The sequence below is a fragment of the Microcaecilia unicolor genome, chromosome 7 (genome assembly GCF_901765095.1).
Source record: "Microcaecilia unicolor chromosome 7, aMicUni1.1, whole genome shotgun sequence".
In the NCBI taxonomy this organism is placed as follows: Eukaryota; Metazoa; Chordata; class Amphibia; order Gymnophiona; family Siphonopidae; genus Microcaecilia; species Microcaecilia unicolor.
Genome location: NC_044037.1, coordinates 100,615,134 through 100,637,435, shown reverse-complemented (window position 1 = coordinate 100,637,435; position 22,302 = coordinate 100,615,134). Strand labels below are relative to the sequence as shown.

Here is a 22,302-nt window from a genome sequence, read left to right as displayed (position 1 = left end):
ATAAACAATTTTGCTATTTAATTTTTTAAAATATATTTTTATTTATATAAATGTCTTTATATTCTTTTTCCAGGGTGAAATTACTTTTGCACTTCAAAAAAAATTATGGGGAAAGTAACTTGCTTTATGTGACAGGTACAGTTGCAAAAGTAACCTGTACTGCTTGGAAGATACAACCATGACAACCCTATTGGGCAGAATGAAAGAGCCATGTTGGCTTTTCTATTCCATCATCTACTGTTAGTATATCTTGGCAACACAGGGAAAGCTCTAAGATCTAGAAGGATGTATCTGCTTGGACTCAATTCCTCAGTTTTTGGCTGAGATCTCTACTTCATTAGTTATAATTTCTCACTCCCAGGCTCATAAGAGTGGCCTCACAGAGGGGCCTGAGGATTCCTGAGTGCAAGGGGGGTGATTTTTTTTTTGTTACATTTGTACCCCACCCTTTCCCACTCATGGCAGGCTCAATGCGGCTTACATGGGGCAATGGAGGGTTAAGTGACTTGCCCAGAGTCACAAGGAGCTGCCTGTGCCTGAAGTGGGAATTGAACTCAGTTCCTCAGGACCAAAGTCCACCACCCTAACCACTAGGCCACTAATAAGCCTACATGAAATACATTTTTGGCATAGTGAGAAATGTGCAACAAGCATTAGTAAGTTTTGTGGTAATTTTGTATAAATTTGAAAAATCTGCAACCAGAAATTGGGGGCTGTGGTGATGGTGTCTGATCCTATGGGGAAGCACTTCTCTTTTTTCTTCTTGGGAATGAAGGAGAAAAAAAATTCTTGCATTCAAACTCATTGGGATAAGCCACTTTATAATTTAATACTACTACTACAAATCATTTCTACAGCGCTACCAGATGTACACAGCGCTTTACAATTTACAATAGTTTATAGTTTAGAATAAGGGTGTCTTTAAATTAGTAGATCTACCAAGAGATGAGGTTTTTGAATGTGGTTAAGGAGCTCGAGGGTTACGTGAGTAAAATCAAATTACTGGTCAGTAAATTAGAGGTGAGAATGAGCTCCTGTATCAGCCTGTTAAGTGAATTAGCATAGCCAGACCGGGGGAGGGGAGAAGAGAAAGAGATAGGATTGATATGGTAATATCAGTGTAGACAGGAAGATACAACAGGGTAGCCCAGAGTCTCCTAAAAAAATCTCACAGATCTTCTTAAATGGAAGGAAGAAAGAACAAGGCGAAGTTTACTGAAAAAGAAACAAAAGCGTTCTGACATTGGGATTTGCTGGTCTCTCTGGGACTGGTAGAGAAAAAGGTAAGGATACCGAGTGCTCCTTAAAATAAACTTTGTAAGAACAAGCAGATATTATGAGAAAGAGAGTCCTGCAGTTAAAATCTTTCTTGCAGCAACCATGATGAGGCTTGACGGTGTTCATATTACTGTTTCTTATTCAAACAGCACTGCAAAGACGATCTTTACCCACCCTGAAAACCGTTTCATTGTGAGAGGGTGGATAAAATATATATGGTAGAGCTGTGATGGGTGGTCTATAATTCAAGAAACTTTTATTGACATGATAACTTGCATGTGTTGCTAAAGTAATACACGATGTGATTAAGATGTTCAAGATTGCCTTAGGTCAGGTTACCTTTCTGGCTTGTTGGTAGAACTACATAAGATATTTTGGTGCTAGATCTGCCGTTTGTTTTTCTAGTTCATTCTTTTGTGTGAAGTTTTCTATTTGTTAGTTCTGGTGCCCCTGTAGTTTGGACTACACAGGAGGAAATGCATTTATTTTTCCAGGTTGTACTGTGGGCAGAGTCTGGCTTACTGGGGTTTCACTCATTTATTTTATATTTAATGAAGGTCCGTCTGTGGGTTTTTTTTTTAGCAGTCCCTGTGTGTAGGATGGTGTACACGGTATACCTCAAACTGTGCTGAGAGGGCCAGGACGGGTATTACGTAGAGATTTCAGAAAAGTCGAGCGATTCTGAAATGCTAGAAAGTGAGTAGGGTTCCAAGGGGTGTGGCAGACAGGGCCAGTAATAACGAGGTCAGTAGCGGGGCAGCAAATGCTTTAAACATGACTAATGCATATCCATTTTAAATTGGATACAGTTAGATATGCAGCTAGCACAGATATTCAGTACTAACTTAGGGACCTGGCTCCAAGAATATTTTCTACGCTTCACCTCGTAGACTGGATATTAAGATAGCTAGTCTCTAATTTTGAAATGAGCTCTTTAACAACTACATAGTTTCTTTTTTTTAACTGCATAAATCCTCTTGGTTATTGACCTCCAGTATTTTTTTTCAAGATCTCTCTAAAATCAGAGGCAACCTTCCTCCTGTCCCATTAGATATAGGGGTTTGCATATCTATTTTTTATTTATTTTAGATTTTGCTCACACCTTTTTCAGTAGTAGCTCAAGGTGAGTTACATTCAGGTACACTAGAGTTTGTACCTGAGGCAATGGAGGGTTAAGGGACTTGCCCAAGATCACAAGGAGTAGCAGTGGGATTTGAACCGGCCACTTCTGGATTTTAAGAGGGGTGGTCTAACCACTAGGCCACTCCTCCTTCAATGTATGCATTCTCCCCTCTTCTTGGTCACTTTCATTTGCTCTTGCACCCATGTCTCTTCCCTTCATTTTCATCCCTGTCCTATTCCCTCTCATTCTTTCTTCCACCAACACTGTTTTCTGGTAGGGGGGGGGGGTAGTTCTCCCTCCCCCCCCCCCCCTCTGTGGTTCTTCATGGGCACTGGTTGTCTAGCTGTTACTATTGATGGAGCTGTGGTACTTTTTATAAGCAAAAATCTAACTGGCTTTATTTCCTACAAGTAGGGGAGGGGAGATTTCTTGCTGCCACCATGGGTGGGGGTGCTAAAATTTAATGGGCAGAGCTTGGCAGGCTAGAAATACAAGGCTTGTGGACTATAGTTTGGGGAAACCTGCTGAAAGGGATTTATAGAAGTTCCTTCTTGGTTTGTTTTCCAGTTTCTCTCCTGTTTGGATTGCTAATGCCTGCTATAATTCTTAGTGTTGCCTTTTCATAGATCAAGGTATTTGAGCTTTTGTTATTGCTGTTATGGAATGGTGGCTTGACAGTGTAGGCACTGAGGATTTCAAAGCCCTTGCAACAAAATAAGGGAGTGATACTTGATGGAAAGGTGAGGTATTTGATGCACCAGTTGGGAGTGATCATAGCTGATGACCTTAGAGCAATAAAGTAGTGTGATAGGCAGTAGCTAATTCTTGGGCTCATAGTGGGCGAGGAAGGAAGGGAATGATCATGCCTCTGGTTGGTTTGTGTAGTTATAAATACTTTCTGCTGTTCTAGCTAAGGCCTAAGAACTCAATTAAATGTAGAAACATGGTAGATGATGCAAAAAAAAAAAAAAAGGCCTATCCAGTTTGTTCGGTAATTCCTGACCATTCGGCAAGGATGTATCCCAGCTGGTAGCCATTGAAACTTAATGATGCTCAAGTTAAGTTTTCCTCTTTACTGTACACAGTCCTATACTTAATCCAATACCCAGCCTCCCCCACTATAGTTTACCATTAACCTTCGTAATAATTCAAACAGGTACCAAACCAGTGACACTCTTGGCTATCTGGCCTTTTAAATCTCCATGTTCTTGCTGGAGGGTGTCCAGCTACTAGCACCAACCCAGCTGGTTTGTATGGAGTTAAAGCAACAAAATCAGAAGCAGCAAAGCAGAGGTGGTCCAGGGAAGGAGAAGATTAAAGTTTAACCATTTGTGGTTAACTTTGAATCATCTCCTTCTCTGGACTATCTCTGCTTTGCTGCTTCTAGGGAGTTAAAGCCAACCTGGTAACCAATGGCCTAAAGCAGTGGTTTTTTTTGTTTTTTACTAGTTGTGGTTCTAGTAAACACTATTACAACTCCTTACCTCTGTTCCCCCATACCTACTCTATGCCACCTTTTCTGGAGGCTTGCAAATGGTGCTGGCCTCTATAAACATTGTTCTTTCTTTGGGCAATAGGTAGCTAAAACCTTGCTGAGAGCCACAAGGTGCCAAATGAAAATGGAGTAGATATTCATGACAGTGATGGCAGAGGGTATCCAGAGAAAGTTAGAAGGGATAAATAAAACTGGGAGGAGAAAGGAAAGTTGAAGCTGACCAGTGAGAGAGACAGGTGCGGTTGACACCTAACTGGTAAAGGAGTATGTACGTATTTTTATTTATTTATTGCATTTGTATCCCACATTTTCCCACCTGTTTGCGAGTTCATTGTGGCTTACAATACATTGTATTGATGGAAGTACAATCTGTTACAACATAATTATGGTTACATTATGAGGCGTTAAATTAAAACAAGTCCCTGTATCGTTAAAGAGAATAAAACAATGGCAAAGAACAACAAAACAATAGAAGAACACCGGATCCTGATTGGGCAGCAGCGCAATAGCAAGAGATTGTTCGGGTATAATATTTTCTGTTTTTTACCTGTAGATTAGGTTTAAGCATGTAAGATTGCTGGGGATAGAAGTACGGAAGAGGATGTATTGATGCATTGCTAACAGTGTGTGTGGACTTCATGTGTTTTGATCCTTTTGATATATTTTTTCAAAAAGATGGGTCTTTAGTAGTTTGCGGAATTCGGTTAATTCGTGGATCGTTTTCAGATTTCGTGGTAGTTTGTTCCAGAATTGTGTGCTCATATAAGAAAAGGTTGACGTGTGCAGCACTTTGTATTTTATGCCTTTGCAGTTAGGGAAGTGGAGGTTTAGGAAGGTTCGGGATGATCGTTTAGCGTTTCTGGGTGGTAGGTCTATTAAGTCAGACATGTAGGCTGGGGCTTCACCATGAATAATTTTGTGGACTAGTGTGCATACTTTAAAAGTGATGCGTTCCTTGAGTGGGAACCAGTGTAGCTTCTCTCGTAAGGGTTTCGCACTTTCGTATTTTGGTTTCCCGAAGATGAGTCTGGCTGCTGTGTTCTGGGCTGTTTGGAGCTTCTTCAGTAATTGTTCCTTACAACCTGCGTATAGTGAGTTGCAGTAGTCCAGATGGCTGAGCACAAGTGATTGCACTAGGCTTCGGAAGACTGATCTTGGGAAGAATGGTTTTATTCGTTTCAGTTTCCACATGCAGTAGAACATCTTTTTGGTTGTGTTGTTTGCGTGGGTTTCAAGTGTTAGGTGGCGGTCAATAGTAACTCCAAGGATCTTTAAAGTTTCTGAGATTGGAAGATTTAGTTTTGGCGTGTTTATAGCGGTGAATTTATTCGTGTTGTATTGGGAGGTAAGTATCAGGGCATTGAGTTTTTTCTGCATTCAGTTTCAATTGAAATGCATCAGCCCAGGTGTTCATGATGTGTAGGCTTTGGTTGATTTCATTGGAGATTTCTTTGATGTCTTGTTTGAAAGGTATGTATATAGTCACATCGTCAGCGTATATGTATGGGTTAAGGTTATGGTTTGATAGGTGTTTGGCCAAGGGTGTCATCATTAGGTTGAAGATAGTTGGTGAGAGGGGTGATCCTTGCGGTACTCCACATTCCGGTGTCTATGCTGCAGACGTAGTTGAATTTGATGTGACCTGGTATGAGCGCAAGGTTAGGAACCCCTTGAACCAGTTTAGCACATTGCCTCCGATGCCAAAGTATTCAAGTATGTGTAGTAGGATTTTGTGGTCAACCATATCAAAGGACTTGACGTCAAATTGTAGGAGGAGTATATTGTTGCCATTTGCAATCATTTGTTTAAATTTAGTCATCAGGGTAATTAGTACTGTTTCTGTGCTGTGATTTGATCGGAATCCTGATTGGGCATTATGCAGTATTGAGAACTTGTTTAGATAATTTGTAAGTTGTTTTGTTACCATCCCTTTGGTTATTTTGGTTATTAGTGGTATGGATGCTACTGGTCTATAATTAGTTATTTCGTTTGCACTTTTCTTCGTGTCTTTGGGTATTGGGGTGAGTAGAAATTTTCCTTTTGGGAAAAGTCCGTTTTGTAGCATGAAGTTTACATGGTTCGTTAGGTCTATAATGAATTGTTGAGGAGCTGATTTCATAAGGTTGTTTGGGCATACATCTAGTTTGCAGTGGGATTTGGCGAATCTTTTGAGTGTTTCAGAGACGTAGGGAGGGAGAGAGAGGAATGGGGAGAATCACAGGTTATATGGGAGCAAACCACCTTTTAGCAACATCCTTTGTCATCGGAGAGGAGTCTAACTTCTCCCCCTCCCCCTTTGTCCAGGGCACTGATCATATTGTAGAATTTTTTCCAATGTGATTCCTGTTAAGGCTGTACTGAATATTTTGTATTCTATTCGGCTCTGAATACATTATTTGTATTCAGCCAAATAGTGATTTAAATTCAAATACAAATAATCTAGGGCTCTACTGTGCTAAATTCTACTGAAATAAGCCCTTGATCTCTGATTTCATGTTGCTTCTTTTATTATGTTAAAGCTTGATGTCCATTATTCATATTCAGTATTTGTATTTGGCTGAATATGAATAATGAAAAATATTATTCAGCTGAATAGTAAAATTTGTTATTCGGTACAGCTCTACAATTCCCCGTTTTGAAAATGGTGATGATCACTGGCCTATGATAAAGCTAGATTTTACCTCCTTTCTGCCTTTGCATTGTCTTTATTACCAGGATACCTGGTCTTGCACAATTCCTAAGAACATAATAGCCATACTGGATCCATCTAGCCCAGTATCCTGCTTCCAGCAGTGGCTAATCCAGGTCACAAGTACTGTACCTGTAAGAAACCCAATTAGTAGCAGCATTCTATGCTACCAGTCCCAGGGCAAGCAGTGGCTTCCCCCATGTCCATCTCAGTAACAGACTATGGACTTTTCCTCCAGGAACTTGTCCAAACCTTTTATTTAAACCCAGATATGCTAACTGCCATTACCACAACCTCTGGCAATGAGTTCCACAGCTTAACCATCTGTTTTAAATGTATTTACATGTAATTTCATTGAGTATCACCTGGTCTTTGTACTTTTTGGAAAAAGTGAAAAATTGATTCACCTTTTACCACTCAGGATTTTGTAGACCTCAATCATTTCCCCCATCAGTCATCTAATTTCATGTTGAAGAGTCCTAACCTTTTTAGTCTTTCCTCATGAGAGAGGAAATCTATCCCTTCTGTCATTTTGGTCGCTCTTTTATTGAACTTTTTCTAATTCCGCTATATCTCTTTTGAGCATTGCATTCAATTCTGGTTGCTGTATCTCAAGGTGAGGTCACACCATGGAGCAATACAGAGGCATTATAATATTCTTGGTCTGAGTTGTGTGGGGAGAGGGATGACCATGCTGAGTTGTGTAGTAAGCATATGAGATTGACATTAAGTTCACATTAAGTTTGGAATAAGAATGGGCCCCAGAAAGAGGAGGATTTTATTTAATGGAGGGAGTATTAGCTTGTAGAAGGGAAGAAGAGGAATATATTTGTGTGTGTGTGGTGGTTTTTTGTGTGTGCTTTTTTTTTTACTAGCAGTTTCTCCTCCTTTTTTATATGTCTAGCCCTTCCATATGATCAGATTTATCACACTGATGGTTTTTAGTGGATGGCCATGCAGCAGGGCTCCTTCTAGAATCCTGAAATCAAGGACACTGAAACCAGCTACAAGAAGTCACCAGTAAACAATGACTTTGACTCCTGCCTGCCTCTACAGTACCCTCAGCCACAGCCCAGAGTGGAAGACCAGATACAGGGCTCAAACTGGGTTCTTCCAGGATGATTCAGCATTTATTCTAATATTATAAAAGCCAGAATTAAATTAGAGGAGAGACCATGTTACTGATAGTGTGAAGAGAGGCAAAACGCTTAGATGTGACCATCCAAGTTGAAGTACCTTAGCTATGAATTTATGCCAAATAATGGAATGATCTGAAATCACCCTCACAGGACCAATCTTCACTCTCAAAACCCTGCTAAAGACTCCACCAACAATTGTAATTCTCAGATGTTAGATACAGGGAGAGGTACTCATCAGGAGTGTCCCCTGTCCTCTGTTGCTCTCTGCCCTGGCTGTGAAAGTGTTTCTACCTTCCTATGTTCAGGGTGTTTGGGTGGGTTGATGGGTCAGATGGAATAATATTTAATATTAATATTTAACCATCTTTCTGACCTTATGTGTCACCTTACTTTCTTACCTATCTATGTGTTACAACTTTGCCTTACCCTTCACTATCAATTATAATGTTCTATAACATTGTGTTGACATTGTAAGTAGTATATTATGCCATACTTTGTAGTGTTGTTTGAATATTTTACTGCTGTAATTGCCTATTGCTCATGCTTGATCTATTCTTACTGTATACCGCCTTGAGTGAATTCCTTCAAAAAGGTGGTAAATAAATCCTAATAAAAATAACACAGCTTTTTGTGGATGATATCCATCTTAATGAACCTCTGTCAACCCTCCTAAATTTGGTTAGATTTCAGGAGCAATATGCAAATGCTTCTGGTTTTAAGGTAGCATGGAAAATCAGAGGTATTAAATATAGATATTGTATTGTAACATTTATACCCCGCGCTTTCCCACTTATTAGCAGGTTCAATGTGGCTTACAAATATAACAGGTTTACAAGAAACGTAAAATGGATAACATAGTAACATAGTAGATGACGGCAGAAAAAGACCTGCACGGTCCATCCAGTCTGCCCAACAAGACAACTCATGTGTGCTACTTTTGTGTATACCCTACTTTGATTTGTACCTGTGCTCTTCAGGGCATAGACCGTATAAGTCTGCCCAGCACTATCCCCGCCTCCCACCACCGGCTCTGGCACAGACCGTATAAGTCTGCCCAGCGCTATCCCTGCCTCCCAACCTCCAGTCCCGCCTCCCACCACTGGCTCTGGCACAGACCGTATAAGTCTGCCCCGCCTCCCACTACCGGCTCTGCTATCCAATCTCGGTTAAGCTCCTGAGGATCCTTTCCTTCTGAACAGGATTCCTTTATGTTTATCCCACGCATGTTTGAATTCCGTTACTGTTTTCCTCTCCACCACCTCCCGCGGGAGGTGAATAAAACAGGTGAATATAGTATATAAATAGGTGGACAATAAAAAGTGGGTAAGTAAGATGAGTAAGGGAAGAAAGTGGTAGAGGAGGGAGTGGGAAGAGGTTGTAAATTGGGTAGAGTGTTATAATTAAGGAAGAATGTATAATGATGGCTGGAAGAGGGATGAAATCAAAAAGGGTAAAAGAGGCAGTGTATTTTAGGTTCTGTCATAAGGTCAGTTTCGGGAAGCGTAGAAGGATCTTAATTTAAGTCAAGTCATTTGTGTAGGCTTGAAGAGGTAAGTTTTTAGCAGCTTCTGGAAGGGTAAATGGTTATAGACTGTTTGAATCGATCTTGGTAAGGTGTTCCAGAGCTTACTACCTAAAACTGAGAAATTGGATGCATAGTATGTTTTGTACTTGATTCCTTTACATTTGGGAAGATGTAAGTCCAAATACGTTTGAGACTAGAGCTATTCCTGGTTGGAAGGTCAATCAGATTGTACATGTGGGCTGGGGAATCTTCGTAGATAATCTTATGGATCATCGTGTGGACTTTGAAATTTATACGTTCCATAACTGGGAGCCAATGAAGTTTTAAACGGAGAGGTGTGTTCTCAAACTGCGACTTACCAAAAATAAGATATAGATTCAGGCTAGCTTTCTATTCAGTAAGTGGATAGACAGATCAGGTATCTGGGGGCCTTCTTTACAAGGGATAGACTTCGCGCCTTCTGTCTCGCTGCACCCTACGCCTGGAATAAACTTCCTGAGCCCCTACGTCTTGCCCCATCCTTGGCCACCTTTAAATCTAGACTGAAAGCCCACCTCTTTAACATTGCTTTTGACTCGTAACCACTCGCCTCCACCTACCCTCCTCTCCTCTCCTCCTTCCTGTACACATTAATTGATTTGATTTGCTTACTTTATTTTTTGTCTATTAGATTGTAAGCTCTTTGAGCAGGGACTGTCTTTCTTCTATGTTTGTGCAGCGCTGCGTACGCCTTGTAGCGCTATAGAAATGCTAAATAGTAGTAGTAGTAATAGAAAATGACTGTTATGATACTACTAAGGTCCTATTTGAGAGTACAAGATGCTACTTAGCAGGTTTGGAAGGATGGCAACTGTGAAGGATGACTGTTCTCCCAAGATTTATAGGCCCAATGCCTAGAAGCACAGTGCAAAATCTTCAGGGTAGGGTCCTTCAATTTTGTATGGCAACATGGAGCTCCACAGATGGCTAGAAGGGTTTTATACAGACATCAGAAATACCATTGTGCCCTTACATCTAACATCCTCCAGGACCATTGTGCCTGCTAACTGGAATTGGCTGTTGTATGGAAAAATATGGGAAACTATAAATTTGAGGGTGCAGACTGAGCAGGACTTTGCCTTACTGTGGATCCCAAGAAGATACAGACTATAAGGGAGAGACACCACCATTTCTGGTTCATATATTGGATATTTGGGGTTGCAATTATAGGGATCCTCTGGATCACTACTTACTGCTGTTTCCAATTCATTAGGGGGATGCAGAGGGAGATTTTTTTTTTTATTCAAAGCTGGGGGGGGGGGGGGGAGGCTCGAGATAGTGTGGGGAGTTGATGAAGAATAGGAAGCTCTGAAGCTTTGTAGAGGTTAAGCTGCAATTTGGGATGCCAAATTACCATTTCTGTTGTCTTTTTGCAATAAGACGCTTTTTCAGTTTTAATATCCATATTACCTATTAAGGCAGGGGTGGGCAACCATAGTCCTATAGGGCCACAATCCAGTTTAGAGATTTCAAGATTTCCACCATGGATATGCATAAGATTGATTTGCATATTCTGCTTCCATGTTAGGATCTCCTGTATATTCAGGTAGTAGTTGTAATATGTTTATTGTGTTAGGACTACTTTAAAGTAGTCCTAACACAATAAACATATTACAACTACTACCTGAATATACAGGAGATCCTAACATGGAAGCAACATATGCAAATCAATCTTATGCATATTAATTGTGGAAATCTTGAAAACCCAACTTACTTGTGGTCCTTGAGGACTGTAGTTGCCCAACCCTAAATTAAGGTGATCAGCACAGCAGAGATTCCTTCTCATCTCAGCACCGTCTAAATGAGGTTTTAAACCCGGTCCTTGGAGTACACCCAGCTAGTTGGCAAGTCAAATGTAAAGTGCTGATAGGGAAGGCAAAGAGAGACTTTGAAAAGAAGATTGTGTTGGAGGTAAAAACACATAGTAAAAACTTTTTTTTAGGTGTATCAGAAACAAGAAGCCGGCAAAAGAATCATTTGGACTGCTAGATGACCCAGGGGGAAAACAAGGCCGTAGTGGAGAGATTAAATGAATTCTTTGCATTGGTCCTTATCGAGAAAGAGGTGGGGGGAGATACCAGTGCCAGAAATGGTATTCAATGCTGATGAGTTGGAAAAACTGAAAGAAATTTCTGTATACCTGAAAGATGTAATGAGTCAACTTTAACTGAAGAGCAGCAAATCGCCTGGACCACATGGTATACATCCCAGAGTACTGACAGTACTGAAAAATTTAAAATGAACAAGGTACCAAAAAGCACAAGGAGCCTTCAAGAGTAAGGGTGTCTGTCAACTGATTGTTACTTCCTGTTCCGGAGCAGGGGACCGGCAGAGCAGACAGCTATGTGCCTGTTCCATGGACCCTCTTGGTAGGAGGCAGGAGGTTAGAGGAAAGTTGGGGGGGGGGGGGGCACAGTGGCAACCTGCCCCAGGTAGCGAATAGGCTAGGAACGCCACTGTCTGTGTCGTCATTGATATATTGAAACCCTCCGCTCAGTGTGCATCAGCAGCTAAGAAAGCAAATGGAATATTAGGAATTATTAGCAAAAGAATGGAAAAGAAAAATGAGAATGTTATAATGCCTTTTGTATTGCTCCATGGTGTGACTGTGTGCAATTCTGGTCACCGCATGTCAAAAAAGATATAACAGAATTAGAAAGGTAGAGAGAAGGGTGACAAAAATGATAAAGGGGATGGGATGATTTCCCTATTAGGAAAGGCTAAAGAGGCTAGGGCTCTTCAGCTTGGAAAACAGACGGCTGAGGAGAGATATGATGGAGGTCTATAAAATGAGTGGAATGGAACGGGTAGATGTGAATCACTTATTTTTTTTTCCAAAAAATCCTAGGACTAGGGGGCATGCAATGAGGCTACTAAATAGTAATTTCAAACCAGAGAAAATATTTATTTCTTCACTCAACATGTAATTTAAACTTTGACATTATTTGCCAGAGAATGTGATAAAAAACAGTTAGCTTAGCAGGGTTTGGATAATTTCCTAAAAGAAAAGTACATAAGCCATTATCAAGATGGACTTGGGGGGGGGGGGGGGAATCCACTTCTTATTTATAGGCTAAGCAGCATAAAATCTATTTTACTGTTCTGGGATCTTGCTAGACACTTGTGACCTGAATTGGTCACTGTTGGAAACAGGATACTGGGCTTGATGGACATTCGGTCTGTCACAGTGTGGCAATGCTTATGTTTCTTATTTTGATACCCATTTGTCAAGTCTAGCAGTATACTTGTTTAGCACATCTCCCCTCAGCACTGGCTGTCTTTGGGTGGTTTTTTTTTTTTTTTGTTTTTTTTTTAACTATGGTCTTCATGGAAGCCAGAAAGAGTTCTTATGCTCACAGTAAAGGGAAGGAGCAAGCATGGAATAATTGCATAACGTTACTGCAGAAGAATGAGCTCACCTTCATTTGTCCTGAAGATCTAGTGATAAAGCCACAATATTAGGCTTAGCTGTCTCGTCTTCACCACTCATCTCTCTATGCAGAATGCTAATATCTTCTTCCCTCTCATCAAGCCGATCAATCCATAGACTGGTGGGTTGTGTCCATCTACCAGCAGGTGGAGATAGAGAGCAATCTTTTGCCTCCCTATCAGTGTTGCCAGGTGGGCGGTTTTATGCGACCCGCCGCGGGAAATTTTTGCCCGCGGCGGGTTGCGGTTTTTTGGGCTGTTTTTTGGGCTTCAGGGCGGTTTTTTGTGCGGCTTTTTCGGCCGCGGGGGGCGGGGTTAGTGATGTTTTTGGGCGGGGTTAGTGACGGGGAGGCGGGGCCGGTGACGGCGGGGTTGATGACGGCGGGGGCGGGGGTGATGACGCGGGGGTGGGGGTGTCAGGGGCGGGGTTTGAGTTTGGGCGGGTTTTGGGCGGTTTTTGTGCTGGATTGGGTGGGAAAAAAATTTTCCACCTGGCAACACTGCTCCCTATATGTGGTCATATGAAAACTTGTTTCTACATAAGGCACACACAAAATTATCTTGTGTGCAAAGCCTAGCACCCTTTTACTTCATCAGCCCAAGAGTCTTTAACCTTCCACTTCATTATTTTTTGGCTGCATGTTTTTCTTGTTTATAGTTCTATTATTTTTTTTAAATTGGATATTGTTCTGTGTTTTGCATGTATAACCAATGTAGTGAATTCTGTTATGTAGGCTCTGTACAGGAATTGTAACAACTTGGTTTCTTTTCCCAACTGGAGGGGTATCTGTGTTCTGAATATTTGCTATGCTGCTCTTCATAGATGGGATTGGTGCTGGTAAAACATGGTAAGCTTCTGAGGCCCAGTTGCAGGGTTTTGTATTAACTTCACATTAGTATCTGGCAGCAGAAGGGGTTTGTGTTGCTGTCATGCGATACTAGAATTTGAATAGAATCTTGTTTGTATGTCAAGTTGTAAAGTGAAACATCTACTTTTTGCTCTATGCTCATTGGTAAAGTTTTATTGGTCATTCTAGGCATGTTCCAAACAAATTAATAATTATACTTGCCCTGATTTTATTCAAAAGCAGTTATGTATTTGCCAATGTGTAGTCTATCTATTTTCAAAGCATACCGATAATATTGGGTCCTTTAAATTTCTAAGGGCCAGATATTCAGACCACAGGAGGTAGCCGGATGGCCTCCCACGGTCAGTGCTGAGCCTGGATATTCAGGCTGTTTCCGGTGACTGACATTGAATATCTAGGTGTGTTTTGGCTGGTTTAAATTTAACTGGCCAAGCCGATATTCAGGACCTGTAGCCAGCAGACCAGTCTCTCTCTCTTACTAGCATCAAGCCCAGGGAAAATTGCCCGTTCTGCCCTCTCTTGGCAGCCCTGGGTATTGGCCAGTAGATATAGGAGCAGAACCTTGCATGTTCATGCAATGGGCTCCCTGTCATGCATTGGTAGTAGCAGTCGCTGATTGATAATTTGGGCAGTTGAGCAGTACCAACACTGTACCACCCACAGAGGGTGGGAGAATCAACTTCTGGACAGTGTGACTTCACCTTGGGCCTAGTTCACTAAATACCTGCTGGATTTAGATCCTAGTAACCACTGAGGGATTTGGAGCCCATTCACAGACAACTGTTGCACATAATAAAATGATTTCTTGTGTTGTAGGTGAAGCTGGTGATCAGTGACATGTCCTCTCTTGTCCAGGTGGTGCAGCTGGCACAGGTAAGAAGCCTTCCACCAGATCTAAAAACGTCTCTTCAATAATAAGAGACCAAATTGGATGTGGGATTTCAGTTGCTTTTAAAATGCTGTAACATCCTTTTGTGGCCTGTAGCCAGAGCAGGATGCTCTAAGCAAACAAGTGCATACTATAAATACACTAGTAAAAAAGGCCCGTTTCTGACAGAAATGAAACGGGCTCTAGCAAGGTTTTCCTCGGAGTGTGTATGTTTGATAGAGTGTGTTTGACAGTGACTGTGTGTGTGTGAGAGAGAGAGATAGAATGAATGTGTGAGTGTGTGTGTGTGTGTGTGTGTGAGAGAGAGAGAGTGAGACTGTCTCCTGTGTCCCCTGCCCGCCTTTCCAGCCACTCAGCGATTGTTCTGTGTCCCCTGCTCCCCTTCCAGGCACCCAGCGATTCTCCTCTGTCCCCTTTCCCCCCTGTAGCCACCCAGCGATTGTCCTCGCTCCCCTGCCCCCACTCCAGCCGTGTGTGTGTGAGAGTGAGTATGTGGAAGACAGAGACAGTGAAAGTGTGTGTATGTATTTGTGTCTGTGTATGTATGAGACAGAGAAAGTGTGTGTGTCTGTGTGAGAGAGTGTGAATATGTGTGTGTGCGCGTGTCTGTGTGAAAGAAAATGTGCGAGGCTAGTGTCAAAATGGAGAGACAGCAGCAAAAGTTTGCATAGCAGAGCACAACCATTTGAGCCAGTTGTTACCTTATCTCCCCTGCCGTCCCCTCCATACCCAATGATTCTTTTTTTGTCTTCCATCCCCTCCGTGTCCCGTGTGTGTGTGTGTGTGTGTGTGTGAGAGAGAGAGATGCTAGTAGTCCCTGTGACAGTGGAGGATCAGTTGCTCCTTATAGGCAGTTGAGAGTGAGAGAGAGTGAGAAAGAGTGTGCATGTGGTGTTTTTTTTTCCTCCCCTCTCATCTCCTCCGTGTCCCTTGTGTGTGTGTGTCTGAATACAACGGTTTATTTTGTTTTTATTTCTCAAGTGTAGTGAGAATGTGTATATGTGTGTGTGTGTGTGTGTGAGAGAGAGAGTCAGAGAAAGTGTATGTGTGTGTGAGAGTGAGTGTGTTGAAGAGAGAGACAGTGAAAGTGTGTGTGTGTCTGTGTGAAAGAGAGACTGTGAGAGTGATTTAAGTGAGAGAGTGAGAGTGTGTATATGTATGTGTGTCTGTGAAAGAGAGTGTGCAAGGCTAGGGTTCAAAATGGGAAGACAGCAGCAAAATGTTCCATAGCAGAACACAACCTCAGTTATAGGCAGTTAAGAGAGAGAGAGATAGTGAGATAGTGAAAGGGAGTGTGTACTGATGGTTTTTTTTTCCTCCCCTCTCATCTCCTTCTTGTCCCTTGTGTGTGTGTGTTCTAGAGAGAGTGAGAGAGAGGTTAGTTTGGATGTTAGAGATGCAGTGAGAGGCAGCTGTGGGAGGGGGGGTTGTATATGAGGGAGTCTGCCACTCTCCTTGTTCTGTGTGCCACATGTGATGTTACTGAGGTGCAGCCAGGCATCAACTCCTTGTGAGAAACTTCTCTGACCTGCCTTCTGTGATGTGTGCTGCTGTTGATCGTATCTGTGGTCTCGGGACAGCCTGTCTGCGTCGCTTGAGTGTTGAAAAGCAGCAGCAACAACAATGAAAAAGACCTGCCTCTCTCCTAGGCCAATCGTAGCTACTGTTTAGTGTTTTTTTTTTTAATTGGTGGCTCGTGCCAGAAGGCAGATCAATGATAGTGTGAGGACGACATTTTCGTGCAGTTGCTAACAGTAAAAAGAAAGACGTACGGTGCCCTCGAGATGAATTAAGTGTATTGTTTTGCGATGTTGTCAGTGTTCAGGCTGCATTTTCACCTTTTCGTAGAAATCCTGAGTTTCATCAAAAGGAGATCAGGCTGACAGGCGGTCTCAGCGTCTTGTTCTTGAGGGCATACCTTTGACACCTTTGCTGCATCAGCATGCAAGCGCTAGTTTTTTTGAGTGTTAGGGAACTTGTTTTAGTCATCTCACATTGGTCGTCTGTGCAGGTGCTCCTCCTCTCCCCTTTGACGTCGTTGGCTGTGCTTCTCCGGGGTTTTCTCCAGGGGCAGTGATGTAAGGAGAGAGGCTGAGCGGCTGCAGGGACCTGGCAGTCTGAGATGGTTCTGAACGGAGGTGCGTTGTATGAGTTGTTTTTCCTGTGGCCCCCCCCCCCACCCGTCGTCGATATTGGTGAATTGCTCCGCCCTCAACGTCATAACGTTTGACGCGAGGGCGGTGAATAGCTCTGCCTCCGCCCTCAACGTCATAACGTTTGACGCGAGGGTGGGGCCCAGAGACTGTGTTTTTCGAGGCTTCAGAGCTCCTTCCTTTTCTTTGAGTTCTTTGATAGGTGCATGGGAACGATGGAGGCGCACGTATTGAGTGAGCCGTAGGTCCGCCCCTTCTTTTGTTTGATAGGTGCATGACGCGTGATTGCATTCCGTTGCGTGGCAACGGCGACTGACGCCTTCGCCTCAGATGCTCCTCCCTTGTTGTATTCCTATTGGTGTGTTGCAGCTGTGACGCTCGTTTCAGATCATGGCGGCGCCCAGATGTACTGTGGTTAAAAGTGGTTACAGAGCTTCGAACATACGAACTTTTGAAGCTTCAAAGTGTGGTTCAGAACGTTCATGGTGCTTTTTATGTCCAGTTGGGGCGTGGTGTAGGTCGCAGAAGGGGCGTGGCTGAGGGCGGTGGTGAGTAGTCCGAATAGCCAGGAGGACTACAGCAGTTCAGGACTTCACTGCCACAGTTGGAGGGAGTTTCAGAACGTTCAAGGTGGGATTTATTTATATAGATTTTATTACAATATTTAAATCCACAAATGTCAATACTAGTATAATTATCCTAAGTTGGTGGGAGTTGTAAAAGCCAGTCTCATTGGTGTGTGTTTAGTAGACCAAGTGGAAGTGTCAGAGGGCTGGAGAATCGCTTCCGGCAGTTGAGGTTTCTAGTGAAAAATAAATACTGTATCGTTTAGTATGTCCCCTTGAGAAACCCAAAGGAATAGAAGGGCATCACCTCGCTCGCATTTTGCCATATTGTGGCACATGCTCATGTTCTGAGATGTCCACTCCCCTCCCTCACCTCCTGTTTAAATATCATCCAGCATGCTGTAGTTACCGTGCCTCAGCATTGCCATAGTAACCAGTTGCCTATCTCTGTCCCTCATGTACATACTTCAACCCCGTAGTGATAGTCACTGGACAGAACCGTGCACTGAGCAAGGGATGATTTTGGCAGTCCCATTCCTTTCTTACTCATGTGCTCAGACTTATAGATGACTCAAAAGGGCAGTGTGGTGCCTCCCACCAACTTTATGCCCCAGTTCTGGCTCTCAACACTGGCCATTGCTAGAAATGAGAGTGCATCTAGGCAAAGCTGGTGGATAGAAGAGCAAGAAAAGGTAGATACCCAGTATGTACCATGGGTCTCAGGCATATCTGGAAGCTTGAGCTTTCTTGGCATGATCACACTGAAATCAATGCTGGCATGATCGTGGCCACAGTGACACCTGCAGACTCACTGAGGCATGTTATTCTGATATGCTTTAATCTGAATATTCTGTATTGGTCTCTAACCTTTCCTTCCTCTGTGGCCCAAAGTTTAAGGGGAGCCCTGTCAGATGGAGGTTAGAATTGCCAACTGTTTGGTTTTTGTTGCTGTTTAAAATCAGTAGTTTACAGATTTTTCCATTAATGTCCAGAAACTAAAGGATGGTTAAAATGTCTGAACATTTTGCAGACTTTAAAACCTTTCTGGGCAATAACTATTTGACCTACAGTGGTCAGCATTTATAAAAATACTGAATCCAGGTATCAACACTAAATATTTGGGCCCTCAGCAGCTCCTGGAAGTTATCCAGTTATCGCCAATATGCAGTGCTGGTCCTGGATAGTTATCTAGGGTGAGGCACTGAATATTGCTGGTGCCCAGATAGCTTCAGAGACCGCCCTGGCACTTATCCAGATAGTGCCAAGGTGTTCAGAGCAGCTACTGAGTGGCATTATCTGGATAAGTGTTGTTGAATATTTATCTGTAGTTTCTTCAACAGCCATCATTCCCACCCCACCCCCTCCAATATGTGCATAAAGTCCTGTCCTGCATGCTTCTAGTGTAAATAGCAGCAGAGACTGGCTGGACCCTACTGAAAATGGGAAGGTAGTGGACACAGAGTGTGGAAGGTAACTCTAGTCACAGGAAGGATGGAGGTGAGCTGGGGTGGGGGTAGATTTTGTGTTGTACAAGTGAGATTTTTGCAATGGGAAGGGAAGTAAGAAATGAAGTGCCCCCTCACCTCCCTGAAAAAAAATAATTCCTTGCTGCATTTCTATAGGAGAAACAGTTCCAACAGCTGCAGCATACATTTAGTCTCTGTAAATATATAGTATTTAAAGAACTGCAACCTTTCCCTCTCATCTCCTCTCCCAAACACAGGTACAGAAAACCAACATAGATATACACACATACATTGACATACTAGCCCACACAGACTCATGCATGTGTGCACACACTAGCAATGCAGGTACAAACACAGACTGGTGTATGTGTGCTTTACTCACTTGTCTTTTTTTTACATTTCTTTATTTCTCTCGATAGCTGCAGGACTATGGCATTCCATCTGATCAGATCACCTTCCCTAGGGTGATACTTTCCTCAGACTCCCGTATCTGTGTTCGGCATAATACCCATGACTCCACTAAAGCCCAGGCTACTCTAGTGAACCCACATCAGCCTTCCAGAATCTGCAGCTGGCCCATCAATGATGCAGAATCTGCACTGATGAATCCTAACTGTCCACTGTTAGCACTACGAGGTAATCGATAACTACATGTGGAAGAAAAATGCCAATTTTTATTCCTTGTACTACTGCCAATATCATATTCCTGGTTGGAAAGATGCTAGAATAAGATCTAATTATCTAGCTATCTCAGGTTTTACAAGTTAGAAAAGCCTGCATGAAATAACGTTTTATAGCCCCGATAACCAGGACCCTGAAGCAGCAAAGTGAAATGCTGGCCATCGTTGGCCTGGGGGTGAGTAGAGAGAGAGAGCAGCACAAGTTCTAGAAGTGCCTGTAAAGTTAAGAGCTCATACAAATATGTGATGTACTTTTGTATTAATGATGTTTAAAAATACAAAAAAAAAAAAAGAGGTCAAAAGTGATAATTTCAAGGTGAAGGTTTTTTGCCGATGGTGAAGATAATTTGATCTGTTCAGCTCTGTAAATCTATAGGTTTTTGAGCTCTTTGAGGCTTTTCCCTTCCCTTCATGAATATTCATAAGCCATTCTGAATACTTGCCAATAGTTCTCTACTAATATCATTTTCCTGTTGTGGATTTTCATTGTTGCATTTTTATTCTAACAAATATATAATTCCATGCCCGTACTTTGGTTATTTTAGTTGAAAATTTTATTCATATATTTCTGTGCTGCACCTGTAGTAGTGTGAACACTTGTGAGTTGGGCTTGTTCACCACTTACATTTGAATGAGTTTAATGCTTGGGCTTGCCTTTAAAAAATGATCCTTTTTATCAAATATTGTTTGATAAGCAAACAGTGGCTAATGAACAAAAATAGCTATAACCATAATTTAAGCATTAGTAATTTGTTATAAAGTGACCAGTGTTTGCCAATTTTGAACTTAGTAAACTTCAGAAATTGGTTTGTTAAGCCTTGGGTTCCTCGATTTCATATGTTTAGATAGGCTATTCCCCCTCCAGAATAACTTGGCTCATAGATTGGTTCTGATAGAACACGTTCAGGCTTATTTTCGAAAGAGAAGGGCGGCCATCTTTCGACACAAATTGGGTGATGGGCGTCCTTCTCCCAGGGCCGCCCAAATTGGCATAATCAAAAGCCGATTTTGGGCGTCCTCAACTGCTTTCCATCGTGGGGACGACCAAAGTTCACGGGGGCGTTGGAAGCATAGCGAAGGCGGGACTGGGGCCTGCCTACAGTGGCGTTCCTAGGGGGGCTGACACCCGGGGTGGATTGCAGATGCGCCCTCCCCAGGTGCAGCGTGACCCCCCCTTGGCGAAACGCGACTATCCCCCTCCCCTTACTCTGCTATCCCTGGTGGTCTAGAGGTACCTCTTCGTCTTCGGGGCAGGAAAGATCCCCCTCTTTCCTGCCTGGAGCACTGCTGCTAGCTGCCCTGCATCCTGTCCTGTGGTGAGTCCGGCTCTCGGCGTTTCAAAATGGCCGCCGAGAGTTGAAGCAGCCTCGCGAGACTTCAATTCTCGGCGGCCATTTTGAAACACTGAGAGCTGGACTCACCACAGAACAGGATGCAGGGCAGCTAGCAGCTCGGGGCAGGAAAGAGGGGGCTCTTTCCTGCTCCGAAGAGGTACCTCTAGACCACCAGGGATAGCAGAGGGAGGGGAGGGGGGAGGAGAGAGATGACAGGGGGGAGATGAGGGCGTGGAAGGGGCGGGACAGGGGACGTGAAAGGGGCAGCTCCCCCCCAGCGAAATGACCCCCCCCGGTGCATCTTTACCTGCTGGGGGGGGGGGGGGTGGCGCGCGTCTGTCAGCAACGCTCGTTCCCTGCTCCCTCTGCCCCATTACAGGAAATAACCCGTTCCGGGGCCAGAGGGAGCAGAGAACGAGCGTTGCCGACAGACGCGCGCCACCCCCTCCAGCGGCGTGCACCCGGGGAGGACCGCCCCCACTGCCCCCCCCTTAGTACGCCACTGCCTGCCTTAACCCATGGGCGTCCTCGACCGATAATGGAAAAAAGAAGGGTGTCCCTGATGAGCACTTGGGTGACTTGTTCCGTTTTTTTCTTACGACCAAGCCTCAAAAAGGTGCCTGAACTGGCCAGATGACCACCGGAGGGAATCGGGGATAACCCCCTCCCACCCTAAAAAAAAAACTTTAAAAATATTTTTTTGCCAGCCTCAAATGTCATACCCAGCTCCCTGACAGCAGTATGCAGGTCCCTGGAGCAATTTTAGTGGTGCAGTGCACTTCAGGCAGGCGGACCCATGCCCATCCCCCCCTCCTACCTGTTACACTTGTGGTGGTAAATGTGAGCCCTTCAAAACCCACCAGAAACCCACTGTACCCACATCTAGGTGCCCCCCTTCACCCCTTAGAGCTATGTTAGTGTTGTACAGTTGTGGGGAGTGGGTTTTGGGGGGCTCGGCACACAAGGTAAGGGAGCTATGCACCTGGGAGCAATTTATGAAGTCCACTGCAATGCCCCCCTAGTGTGCCCGGTTGGTGTCTTGGCATGTCGGGGGGGGGGGGGGGAACCAGTGCACTACGAATGCTGGCTCCTCCCATGAGGATGTCCTCAGGAAAACTTGGGCGCCCCTTTAGATTATGCCCCTCCACATGCACTTGAACTGATTTACTATAAAAACCATTTCTATATCACTACTAGGCATATGCGGTGCTGTACACATTATATACAGGTACTTTCTCTGACCCTAGAGGGATCACAATTTAAGTTTTGGTACCTGGGGCAATGGAGGGTTAAGTGACTTGTGACTTGCCCAATGTCACAAGGAGCTGAAGTGGGAATTGAACCCAGGTTGCAAGGCTCAAAGCGTGCTGCACTAACCATTAGGCCACTCCAAGGAGGTGTTCTCCTTGTTTGAAGTTTGGAAGGATCTGGCTATATATTTTATCTCTCTCTCGCTCTCTTTTTCTCTAGTAGGGAGAATAGCTGAAGTTTATAACGTAGAGGAGAAGACACTGCACCGACTGCATGACTTCGGCAATCGTGTGGACTTTTGGGTCTGGATCGATGGGAAGACGCTAGCTGTGATCACAGAAACTGATGTGTATCACTGGAACATGCGAAGTAAGGCA

The 22,302-nt window shown here is 43.5% G+C and overlaps 1 protein-coding gene across 1 annotated transcript in view; it reads left to right on the top strand.

Moving 5' to 3' along the window:
* Positions 1-1,141: 1,141 nt before the first annotated feature.
* Positions 1,142-22,302, top strand: part of LOC115474269 (clathrin heavy chain 1-like) — a 40,721-nt gene continuing 19,560 nt past the window's right edge. The window contains exons 1-4 of the mRNA XM_030209665.1: positions 1,142-1,283; positions 14,403-14,459; positions 19,080-19,296; positions 22,145-22,294. Of these exons, the coding sequence (XP_030065525.1) occupies positions 14,424-14,459; positions 19,080-19,296; positions 22,145-22,294 (403 nt within the window). The 5' untranslated portion in view covers positions 1,142-1,283; positions 14,403-14,423. The remainder of the gene's footprint in view (positions 1,284-14,402; positions 14,460-19,079; positions 19,297-22,144; positions 22,295-22,302) is intronic.